The following is a 13,243-nucleotide window of genomic DNA, read 5'->3' as shown; positions in this document are numbered from 1 at the left end:
ATATATCAAAAAAAACTTTTTTTTTTTACTCAAATTTGGTGAATCTTTGGTTGTCTTTAAAAAATTGCATGTCCGTAAATATTAAAACAGCAAATGATGTTTTATATGTGTACAGGGGACAAATAAGGTATAATACAATTGCCCCACTACAAGCACACCCGGACCCACCCTGGCTCCCCCAGTCAGAAAGGTCTAGAACCGCCGCTGCATGTTGCATGTAAACACATTTAACAGCATTCTTACTGGCTTATCCAAAGTACACCTGTTTCTTTACGTTTCGAAGTCAAAAGCAGAGAATAAACCAGTGATTTCAAATCTCATGTAAACACGGTTTTTTTGCGTTGTCAGATGTTTTGAATAATCTGACTTCTGGTAGTTATGAGTATAGCAAGCTAATTTTTGATATCTGCATTGAAATTACTACAAGTGAAAATGCTTATTTTTTATATCAGTAATTAGGTTTCCACAACTAAAACGTTAATTCTTGATATAAAAAATGACATCATTACTCACGGAATTACCCATTCTTGATATCAATAATGGATGAATGAATGATGTCATTTTCACAATGATCTGTCATTTACTCCTCTTCAAAACAATTACAGATCAGTTTCTTACTAGTTGAAATTCCAATTTCACATACCAGCAACATACTACTTAATTATTATTATATTTTTTATATCAATAACTACATTGTTACTAGTGCAAATGTCCATTCCTACAATCAACATTCTTAATAGTGGAAACAGTTATTTATTTTATTATTATTATTATTTTAATTATTTTATTTATTTCCCGTTATACAACTCAAAAGACATTTAATCAAACTGATAATCATAAGTTTATACAAACTGACGGAAAAAGCTTATTACACCTATCCTTTGTACATATATATTTTATGCAGATCTCTTTATAGATATACACATTATAAACATGTATATTTATTTAACCATATTCATAACTTGGTTTTATATTTGTTAATCATCTTATTTTTAAGGATTTATATATTTTTTTAAAAATCTGTTTAGTGTTTTACACATTTTCATTTCTTTATCAAAGCTATTCCACAAATTAACTCCTTTAGCTGATATACATCTTTGTTTTACATTTGCGCTAATCTTAGATTTTGTAAATCCTCTTAATTCATAATGACTCCCTCTTATTAGAAACAACCTCTGGACACAGTCTGGAAGCATCTTATTTTTGACTTTATGCATTATTTGTGCAGTTTTAAACTCAATCAAATCTCTAAATTTGAGAGCATAAGAATTTATAAATAAATTGTTTGTGGGTTCATAATAATCAGCTCCATTTATAATTCTTATTGCTTTTTTCTGTAATATAAAAATTGGATTTGTGATTGTTTTGTATGTGTGTCCCCAAACCTCCACACAACAGGTAATGTATGGAACTATTAAGGAACAGTACAATATATGTAATGCATTTAAATGTATAATGTTTTTTATTTTGTGCGATATGCAATGGACTTTGACATTTTAGTCTTTACACAATTTATGTGTGGTTTCCAGCATAGCTTTTGGTCAATAACAACCCCTAAAAATTTATTTTCATAAACTTTCTCTAGTTCAACATTTTCTATCTTAATTTTTATGATTATTGATTTTTCAATTTGCAGATATTATAAATTGTTTTATTTCAATTTAAAGACAATTTATTAATATCAAACCATAGTTTTAAAGTTTTTAATTCTGCTTCCACCGTATCCAGAAGTTGCTCCAATACTCTACCAGAACAAATTAAATTTGTATCATCAGCAAACAAAACAAAATTTAGCAACACATTACATATTTCATTAATGTACAATATAAACAACTTTGGACCCAAAACTGATCCTTGTGGTACACCACATGTGACCCTCAGCAATTCAGATTTATCATTGTGTATTTGCACATACTGATATCTATTTTCAAAGTAGTTACTAATCCATGAATAAGCTACACTTTTGATACCATATCTTTCCAGTTTCTTCATTAATATTTGATGATCAGTCGTGTCAAATGCCTTTTTTAAATCTATAAATACCCCTACAGTAAACTCCTCATTTTCTATAGCTGTTGATATTTTTTCTGTCAGTTCCATTACTGCCATTACGGTGGACCGATTAGATATAAAACCATATTGATGGTCAGTCAAAAGTTTTTGCTTTTCTATAAATTGGTCGAGCCTTTGTACAAAACGTTTTTCTAATATTTTTGAGAACTGAGGTAGAAGAGAAACTGGTCTATAATTTGAAACAAAGTGCCTATCTCCATTTTTGTAGATGGGAATGACTTTTGCTATTTTAATTTTTTATGGAAATATGCCAGTTTGAAGTGACAGGTTACAGAAATGGGCCAGTGGTTTTGCTATGTACTCTATAATTTCTTTAACTAGTGTCATATCAAAATAATTACAATCTGTTTTTTTTATTTTTTATTTTATTTATTTACCACATCAATTAATTAATTCTCTTCAATTCTCTTCAGAAAGATGGTGTTGGTATTCCTTTCAATAATATCTACATCTACACCCTCCATTATTATGTACTTCTTACTGGTAAAAATGGTAATTTTTATATCAAAAGTTACATTGTTAGTAGTGCAAATGCCTATTATTGATGTCAACAAATGAATTACATCTTGTGAAAATGCTCATTTTTGATTTCTCATTCAAAGAAATTTTGAAAAGTGTATTTGAACATATTCGATTTGGTATGCCAGATTTCTGGAAATGGATTTCGGATATCAGTAAATTGAAAGTAATAAAAGATATCTTAAAAGCCTTTCTTACTAGTTACATTAACATTACGGATATCTCAAATGAACATTGCCACTTGTGAACCAATTACAGATATAAAAAAATTGCATTTTGTTAGCTGTAGTTCAAATGTTGCATTGTGAACAAGACTAAATGACAGCTCTTTGAGAAATTCTAGTGAAAATGCAGTTACAGATTAAAAAATGACTGCTTTTACTACACTTAAAAATTATACTTTTGATATCAAGAATGGGTAATTCCATGAGTGATGTCATTTTTTACATCAAAAATATTTTTTTTTTACTGGTGCAAATGTTATTACATACAACAATTACTTTTATCATTAGTGAAAATGTAATGGTGGATAAGTAGAATTCATATCCTTCACACGATTAAATGTCAAAAGGTCTTGCGATATCAGTATATTGATGTGCATTTAAACACTCATTGTGACATCATAATTAACACAATTAAGCTCTAGATCTTCCACAAAAATAAGACACATTCTAGAATTTATAGACCCTTTAAGGTCATTTTAGACCTCAGATATGTTTGACATCAGTTATTCCACTGACATTTTGGACTTTGAGTTTGTTTGGTATTTTACATCATGATGATTGGTCAAAATGGCGTAGCAGAGATGCTAAAATAAAAAAATATTGCATCAGCTATGACGCAAGACACCTGTTGACTTGTACATCACTGCACCGTAATACCTTTAGCTTCCATGTCAGTAAAAATGCTGTTTAAAATAGCTATGGATGGAGTATTGCAACACTGCGGGACATGTCTACTTTCCAAATCTAGTATTTCTAAAAATGCACTTTTATTTATTTAAAGTTTTTTTTTAGCTTTCAATTATATTTTTAAAAGTATACTGACTGAATTAAAAAATCCTTGATTAAAATAGTAGAACTGAATTCCACTGAAGAGCATAAAACTTTTTCTGGTTTAAATCAAACCGACTGAATGCACATTTGCATACAGCTGCAATAGTCTGTATGAGGCGAGCTCCTGTTTCTTTGTCATTAGGGATGAACAGACCCTTCTGTGGCAGCTGCCTAGCTGTGACCCCTGAGGTCAGAGGTCACAGACTGCTTTCCCACACTGGAGTCGGCATTATTAAAGGTTCGTGCTGAACTATTTCTTTGTTACTCATGCACAAGTTCACCAGATGTTTGCCAACTCATTTGAATAAAAAGACAAGAAATCGCAACATCACTCTTTAAATATCTCTATTTTTATTTATCTTAAAATAGTTTCATTTTATTCTACATAAATGTTTAAAGGAAGAAAAAGACTTGCGGAAGCAAAAAATATGAACACTCTTTCGCTGTTAATTTAAAATACTGTCAAAACGAAATGAACAAAATGAGAATCATGATTAAATTAAAGGGAGAGTGTTTTTGAATGCAGTGGAAATCTAACAGGAAAAAAAAAACAGACCCCATATACCCCTCAAGTCACATGACTGTAAAGTTGAGTTCAGCCATGTCTCTGGCTGTCTAAATGATTGTTATTGCTGTTTATGATGCTTAAAAAACGTCAAATTATAAAACATTCCACCAGCAGACACAAGACCAATGGCGATCAGTTAGGAAGAACTTAACACAGGAGCAGATGATGATGTCATAATGGAGGCCTTGGAACTTTAAACTCAAGCTGCAACAGTTCAACATTCTAAAGTTTGGCAGGTAACTTTAGGAAGTTCTAAATAAGAAATGACCAGCCTGAAATGCTAGTGTGTGGGGAGAGAGTGCTTGAAAACACATTTAAAAGAAAAGTTCACTCAAGATTGAAAATTCTGTCGTCATTTTGTTCCAAACCCGTATGACTTTCGTACTTCCAAGGTACACAATCAAAGAGACTGGATGCTGTTGAGCTCAAAAAATGACAAAAAAAGAAAAGAAAAGTGGTCCACAGGACTTGTGCATTATAGAGCTGTTCAGGTTATAGTCCAAAAACCTGGAAGACCATCACACTCAAAAAAATACATATTTTAGCCAATTTTTAAGATTTACGCATTCAATTTCATAACAAATTCCATCAAATTGAACAGTGTAATTTTTAACACAATTAAATTAATAAAAAAATTTATACAAAAGATTACTGAAATGCGTAAATCTTAGAAGTTATTTTTTTGAGTGTAGCATTTTCAAGCCATGGGTTCCTTCAGGAATTTCCAATGGCTTTTTATAAGGCCAGTTTAAGATTTAAACTGTGAAAGGGCCAATCAGTAAACGTTAAAATACTCAAAAGTTTCAAAAGTATAGCCACAAGACATAAACAGGATGCGTTACGTGTTAACGTGATAAAATCACTTACTAACCGCATCTGTGTAAAGTTATAGCCAATTTTACAACTTCATTGCCATGACAACGTAATGTCAACAAACCCTAAAATGACTGTAAACATGATTTAACCAACTTTACAGCTCAAGTAGTACATGAGTTTTAACAGAAGAATTAATGTGTGCTTTTATAAAATTATAGGTTTCAAATTTCTGCTGTTAAACCCTCCAAAAATTGGCCCCATTCACTTCCATTATAAGTGCCGCACTGTAACCTCGATTTTTGCTTCTTTTTTTTAAAGAATAGGATGGACGAGTCTAAATAAATTTTTGTGGTAATCAACATTATGGGACAAATGCTGCCGATTGAGCTTAACTTGTATTAAACCTGGAATATTCCTTTAAAAGTGCATGTTGCTATCACAATGCTATTTAAGGACTACAACTACCATCAGCATATGAGCTACGTGCTTTACGAAACGGACGATTCTTGTAGTCCTTATTTAGCGACGGGTTAGCAACATGCATTTTTAAAAGAGATAACGGCTTCAAAATCCACAATTGAGGTATGACTGTGTGTAATTTATGCTTTAGAACAAAAGGGGAAAGTTTCTTAAAGTACTTTTCACCACAGATCTTATTTTACTCGCAGTTCATAAATTCTTAACACCCCATAGGAAATTCCAAAGGGAACCCATGGAGAATTAGCCTTCTGGGTTTGCCTACAAATTGTCATCATGGCTGAACGTCTGTATGTTGAGTGTTTTGAAAACATTCAACAGCTCTGTGTAAGAAACAGACTGCAATTTAAGCCTTTATTCACTGAAAATCTTCCGTTCTGCAGTAGCTCTTAAATCTCTCCCGATTGCATTTTTTTTTTCAAACAAATGTTTCACTAAATAATGAAAGTCATACAGGTTTGAAACAACATGAGGGTGAGTAAATGATGACAGAAGTTTAATGTCAGGGGTTAAATACTTTTCTTTAAAGTATTAGCGCTAAATGCAGTGATTTTGTTGGAGAAAGTGCTGATATAACACATCCTGGCTATTTTAGTGTTCTCTGTCACCGATGACAGAAGTGGACATTTTAAACACTTTCAAGAGGCTTCCTCTCCTTCACAACAGTCTAAACATGAGACAGCAGCTGGGATACAGCCACTGCTTTCGCTCGAGAGCAGAGAAGATCTGCGAGTTTGAAAAAGGAAAAAGCTTGCAATTATTCACAAACTAACTTAAATAACTCTTTCTGCTTTGGAACTACCAATTCCCTTTCGTCAATGTGGCGAACACAGAGGTCCAATCAAATGCTTTGAGGTGTGGGTCACAGTTTAAGGCAGGGCTGAGAGACTCAAAAGCCAAAATGGCCACCAGAGCAGCTTTAAACCCATCTATGAAATAACTTGCAGGGTCAAAGGGTGATACATGCAAGATGAAGCTGAATTAAGAATAATAATTCACATTCAGGTAGTGAGTGCTCTTTATACACACAGAGGTCTGACAACTGGAAATCTTAAGGAAGAAAAAAAAACGTTTACTTATACCATTAGAAACTTGGTAACCCACTGGATGTCAAACAGACTAAATATATTGCCAAGACTCAAGCATAAAGGGATAGTTCACCCAAAAATCCTTCACTGACCCTCATGTTGTTCCAAAACCTGTATGACTGACTTTCTTCCATGTAACACAAAAGGAGAATAAATACAACGTTTTTCACGGAAAACAAAAGAAACTTGTATGGGTTTGGAACCACAAAAGGGTGAGTAAATTATGACATTTTTCCATTTTGGCTGAATGATTCCTTTAATACGCAGTTTTCAAGATGCATATTGCTCTTCAAACAAACAATCAGTATATGTAACTTCAAGTAAAACACATAGCAAACATTAATAAATAGTTTCAGTGGTGTTCTGGGACAGCATGTTGTAACCAACACATTGAAAACTCTTTGCAAATGAGATCCCATTTAAAAAAACAAAAATAACTACTTTTTCTTGTCATACACTGATTGTACTCACAAGTGGATAACTGAATAAGAAATTCCATTGGCATAATAAAAGCAAGGGTCTGTTTCTATGAGGGTGAATCTCAGAAAACCGGTCAAGAACCAGGTAGTCCAAATCATTACTCCCCAAAATCAAAATAAAGATGCACAAAATTATATTTACCCTACAGAAAATGAAGTACATTTTAAGACCATTAAGATATTTTGCATTGTGACATTATTTTCATTAAAATTAAGTACATTTCACTCCCAATTCTCATTCCTGCAATGTCCAAAATATTTCATTAACATCATTTTGTAGCACTGGCTCAGCGGTTAAGGCTCTGGGTTACTGATCAGAAGGTCAGGGTTTCAAGCCCCAGCACCACCAAGATGCCACTGTTGGGCCCTTGAGCAAGGCCCTTGACCCTATCTGCTCCAGGGGCGCCGTACCATGGCTGACCCTACGCTTTGCTGGGATATGCAAAAAAAATAAAAAATGTTTTCACTGTATATATATATGTCACAAATGTGTGACAAAATAAAGGCTGCTGCTTCTTATATTTGTTTTAATGTCTTTATGATCATATATATATATATATATATAAACATTGTATTGCAACAATTTAAGTGTTACACAGTAAAAAATATTGTATTACATAAATGAGAATCACCATTGAGAATATGGGAAAAATAAACAAAACGAAACAATCTAATTGTCGTAGAAAACAGTTTAAAACAATATTTTTTAATATTTTATTTTATATATATATGCATGTATAGTATTTATATATCATGGTGGCATTTGTTGTACAGCCAGTTTAGTGATTCTCTGAGAAGTACAAAAACTCAAAAGTGAAACATCCACGATGCATTACGGTCATGAGAATTTATGGGAAAATTTACTTGAAAATAATGTCACAATGCAACAAATAAATAAAATAAATAAAAATCCTAAAAAACAGGCTTTGTTTTTTTATGCAAAATATTATTTTCTCTTATGATTTAAGGGTGAAATATAACCTGGACATGTTTAATGAGATTCAGGTAACACTTTACCATGAGGTTTTATTAGTTAACATTAGTAAATGCATTAGGCGTCATGAACTCTCAATGAACAATTTTATAAACATTTATTAATATTGTTTAATGTTAATTTATAAAATACTTTTGTTCATTGTTAGTTCACAATGAATTAACTAATGTTAACATACATAACTTTTTAATAAAAAAAATGTATTAGTATATGTTGAAATGAACATTAACCAAGACGAATAAGAGCTGCAATAAAAGCATTGTTTATTGTTTGTTCATGTTAACTAATGTAGTTATATAATGTTAACAAATACAACCTTTATTGTAAAGTGTTACTGAGATTCACCATTTCGAATGCAAGATACACATGAAAAAAACGAATGCTCAGGACACACACACACATTGTGAAAGCAGTATTGGGTGAGGAACACACAACAAGGCTTCTCCCCACACAGCAGCATTAAATGTTTGACAGTAAACACACAATCTCACTCACACTCAGAGCAGTGGTGCGTTTGCTCCGGTGACAGACCAGCAGGTTTGCATCTATATCTCAGCTAATAGGCTCTCCAGCAGTTTAACAGGAAGTTACATCACAAAGGGCACTAAAACAGGAAGGGGCAGGGTTGGGGTGTTTCAGCAAGCGACTCCTGAGGTGAACAGCAGGATTATGTGAGTGTGTGTGTTTGATGTTTGGATGGCAAAGTGACTCAAAGTTACTCAAGGATCTGACAAACATCCCTGATTTCCCATGACAAACTATAGGAAGTTACATTTTGGATGAATGTGGAAAGCCCATCCAGGTTACATGAGAACAAATGAGAAATTCTATTTTGCACAAACAATGAAGCCTATTTTTAGGACCATTACTGTGACATTATTTCAGGACAATTCTGCACATTTTCCTACATTTCAAACGCCGTAATGCAAAAAAACTCTCTCATTACTGTGATCTGAAATGTTTTTTTAAATTTGTGCTGTTTTTTTAAAAATATATTACAATACATTTGTGCTGTTTTAAACAATTACGATAATGTTTACTGCAATAAAGAATAACTGCATCACTGTAATTAGAATAGGAAATAGGAATTACAAAATGAAACTCAAAAGTACACAAAAAAATATTTAAGCCTATTTTTAAGATTTGCGCATTTCAATTTCATCAAATTACAAAATGACATTAATAAAACTTAAAATATTTAGCTTTTTACATTTTATTTTATTAAAGAGTACTCTATTCAATTTTATGGATTTGTATTTTATTTATTTTTTTCAATTTGGAATGCCCAATTCCCAATGCGCTCTAAGTCCTCATGGTGGCGTAGTGACTCGCCTCAATCCGGGTGGCGGAGGACGAATCTCAGTTGCCTCTGCGTCTGAGACCGGCAATCCGCGCATCTTATCACGTGGCTTGTTGAGCGCGTTACCATGGAGACAAAATGCGTGTGGAGGCTTCACGCTATTCTCCGCGGCATCCATGCTCAACTCACCACGTGCCCCACTGAGAGCAAGAACCACATTATAGCGATCACGAGGAGGTTACCCCATGTGACTCTACCTTCCCTAGCAACCGGGCCAATTTGGTTGCTTAGGAGACCTGGCTGGAGTCACTCAGAACGCCCTGGATTCAAACTCACGACTCCAGGGGTGGTAGTCAATTTTATGTACTTTTGTTTTAAAAGTGAAATGCAATTTTTCTGAGTACAAAAATATAGACTTCATTTTCTGTATTAAAAATAGTTTTTTTTTTTTTTTCTGATTTTGGGGTGAAATGTGACCTGGATATGATTTTGTGAGATTCACACGTAAAATATTATGGGTCATTAGGCTTAAAAATAAAAACAAACAGACAAAACAACACACACAAAAAAAGAAAATAATAATAATAATAATATAATAATAATAATAAAATTATAAAAAACAATTTACCCCAATGCATTGGGAAATTTTATTTTAATTCCCAATATTATCTGTGGTCCTTCTCATTACTGTAATATAGTAATTTTTACTGTATAATACAATGTTTGTTTGTTTTTTAATTAAAGACAGTACAGCAAACAACAAACTATCATGATGTATAAATACTTTAAAATTAATGTGTTTTTTTTAGATTAAATAAATTTGCATTATGGTAAGAAGTGACGAGAAATGTATTTAATTGTCATGAAAATATCACAATGAAAATCTAAAATGCTTCTTAAAAATAGGCTAAATTGTCTACTTTTTTCTTTTGATTTTGTGATGAAATATGAAACTGCCTTGACAGGATTCATTGTATTCACCTTTTACATTCAGTATTAATTTCTTTCAGGAAGCCCCACAATGCCTCACTAGAACATTCTTGAAAAAAATGGGCTTGAATTAATTGATTTGAAATATTTTAGAATAATATATTTTACAAATGGGAGTTTTGACATCATCAAGGTTCGAACTCAAAAGTATGCTCTCATTTGTAGACATCAAACCATCACTGACCGATAAAAACAGGCGTCTTTTACTCGTTACAGTCACACAGTGAGAAATAATTAATCAGGTATATCAACGTGTATCAGAAAAAAAGTTGAGTGGCTTTTAGAGTTATCCGAACCGTTTCTGGAATCATGAAGACATTTTTTTCTGTGTTCTTGGATTCAACAGTCAAAATGTATTATTGTTTGAGTCACTAAGCCCACCAATCACATGTATATGAGAGTGTGTCTAAGTGTGTGTGTGTGTGTGTGTGTGTGTGTGTGTGTGTGTGTCTGTTCACAGCAGGAATCTGTGCCTGTCTTCATCCAGTGTCAGGTCCACCACCTCCGGAGGCGGAACCCAGCCTGACTGGGCGGAGACTGATGTCCATGGAGGCGGAGCTCTTTGTTTCCAGGAAGAAAGTGACTGGATCACTCCACCGCGTGGAAACCGTGAGATAACGCTACAATAAGATTGCAAAAAAAACAACATTAAAATAATATTCATAGACTGAAAACTCTTACTGTAATTAAAACTCAAACTTCACATTTGCCAAGCTCCAAATACAAGTAGTTTAAAAAGTAGGACAAGGTTTAAATCGCAATGTAGATGAAAAAGAATCATGCAAATTCATGCGATTATCTCATCAGCCAATCGTGTGGCAGTAGTGCCAAGCATAAAATCATGCAGATACGGGTCAGCTTCAGTTAATATTCACATCAACCATCAGAATGAGGAAAAATATTTTAAGGACAAAAATGTATTTTTAAACAAAGTAATGAACATTACAGTTCATTTTTTTATATTTGTTATAGTTATAGTGTATTTATACAGTATTTACTACTATATGATATTTATATTTATAGTCATTTTTGGATCCTTTCTACAACTATGCAAAGGAATCCTTTTAAATCCAAAAGATTGATATGTGGTCTAATGTAACTACTTAGCATGGAAATACTACTACTAAACTGAATTTTTGACTGAAATACAATGAATTCAATGACGATTGGCTCACCTGGTGTTCTCTTGAACTCCAACGATCTCCACTTCACTGTCTGTGGAAGCTAGACTCACCTGAGATGGCTTGACTTCTACTGCACCTACAGAAAAACAGACAAAATTCAGCTTAAACAAAAAAAAAACATCAAGACAACAAAAAGGAACATGAGCGAATTTGATGCACTCATTGCTTTCTGAGACAACAAAACACATAAATGTCTGACAACAGAAATCAGACTGTGTTTGACATACTATCTAAATGTCACAGGGGACAAATTTCACTATTTAATGCAAAATATCCAGTCGTGGGGGGCAACACTTTAGCTCACAGTAAATGTAAGGCAAAAGAATGAAAAAAAGGCTGCATCACAATTTGCATACTTCTACTGCATACTAAAAAATAAATACTTCACTGGTGATTGGAAAGCACATGCTTTTGAGAATGACAGTACACCATTATTGAGAAATTATAAAACTGCGTCTTAATACCAGGAATCACTTTGTTGCATACTGTTGCATTTGCATGCAAGTGTCAGCATCTAGCTAAACTCATTAGTAGGTCTGAAGCGCGTGAAGCGGAGGCTCACGGCAAACTCCCGTGAAAATATACACGAAAACGCTCTGGTTTCACTTTAAACGATCATGTAAAGGCAAATTTTCCTGTGTTAGAGGAGGAGATGCACGCTTACTCTATTTCTGTGGAGTAATAAAATGATGAAACGAAATCTCAAAGGTTTTGCTACATGATAAATAAGGGCTCGTGGGTTTAATCAGAGCATTAAAATAACGTATGAAAGTGAAGAAATTAGGAAAAGAAATATTTCACTATTGCATAATACAAATATAATAATAATAATTTATATATTAGTTGTGCGCAAAAGTTTGCATTCCCTGGCAGAAATTGTGAAATTTTGGCATTGATTTTGAAAATATGACTGATCATGCAAAAAAGAAAGATTTCAGCCACACTTGCCAGAAGAATTGTTCGGGATACAAAGAAAAACCCACAGGTAACCTCAGGAGAAATACAGGCTGCTCTGGAAAAAGATGGTGTGGTTGTTTCAAGGAGCACAATACTTGTTGACACCTCTCCAAACATAGCGCTTATGGTTCTGACCATAAAGCTCTATTTTAGTCTCGTCACTCCAAATTACAGTGTGCCAGAAGCTGTGAGGCGTGTCAAGGTGTTGTTGGGCATATTGTAACCAGGCTTTTTTGTGGCATTGGCGCAGTAAAGGCTTCTTTCTGGCAACTCGACCATGTAGCTCATTTTTGTTAAAGTATCGTCGTATTGTGCTCCTTGAAACAACCACACCGTCTTTTTCCAGAGCAGCCTGTATTTCTCCTTAAGTTACCTGTGGGTTTATCTTTGTATCCCGAACAATTCTTCTGGCAGTTGTGGCTGAAATCTTTCTTGGTCTACCTGACCTTGGCTTGGTATCAAGAGATCCCCGAATTTTCCACTTCTTAATAAATGATTGAACAGTTCTGACTGGCATTTTCAAGGCTTTGGATTTCTTTTTATATCCTTTTCTATCTTTATAAATTTCCATTACCTTGTTACGCAGGTCTTTTGACAGTTCTTTTCTGCTCCCCATGGCTCAGTATCTAGCCTGCTCAGTGCATCCACGTGAGAGCTAACAAACTCATTGACTATTTATACACAGACACTAATTGCATTTTAAAAAGCCACAGGTGTGGGAAATTAATATTTAATTGCCATTT

At 33.5% G+C, this 13,243-nt stretch overlaps 1 protein-coding gene across 2 annotated transcripts in view; it reads right to left on the bottom strand.

Moving 5' to 3' along the window:
• Positions 1-10,207: 10,207 nt before the first annotated feature.
• The window catches only part of LOC127431179 (uncharacterized protein C18orf25-like), a 35,129-nt gene continuing 32,093 nt past the window's right edge, over positions 10,208-13,243 (bottom strand). For both annotated transcript variants that reach the window (XM_051681489.1, XM_051681490.1), the window contains 2 exons: positions 11,535-11,619; positions 10,208-10,979 (listed from right to left, as the gene is read on the bottom strand). In XM_051681489.1, the coding sequence (XP_051537449.1) occupies positions 10,814-10,979; positions 11,535-11,619 (251 nt within the window). In that variant the 3' untranslated portion in view covers positions 10,208-10,813. The remainder of the gene's footprint in view (positions 10,980-11,534; positions 11,620-13,243) is intronic.

This window comes from Myxocyprinus asiaticus, chromosome 40 (genome assembly GCF_019703515.2).
Source record: "Myxocyprinus asiaticus isolate MX2 ecotype Aquarium Trade chromosome 40, UBuf_Myxa_2, whole genome shotgun sequence".
Lineage (NCBI taxonomy): Eukaryota > Metazoa > Chordata > Actinopteri > Cypriniformes > Catostomidae > Myxocyprinus > Myxocyprinus asiaticus.
The sequence above is the reverse complement of the archived record's forward strand: the minus strand, read 5'-3'. Positions and strand labels throughout refer to the sequence as shown.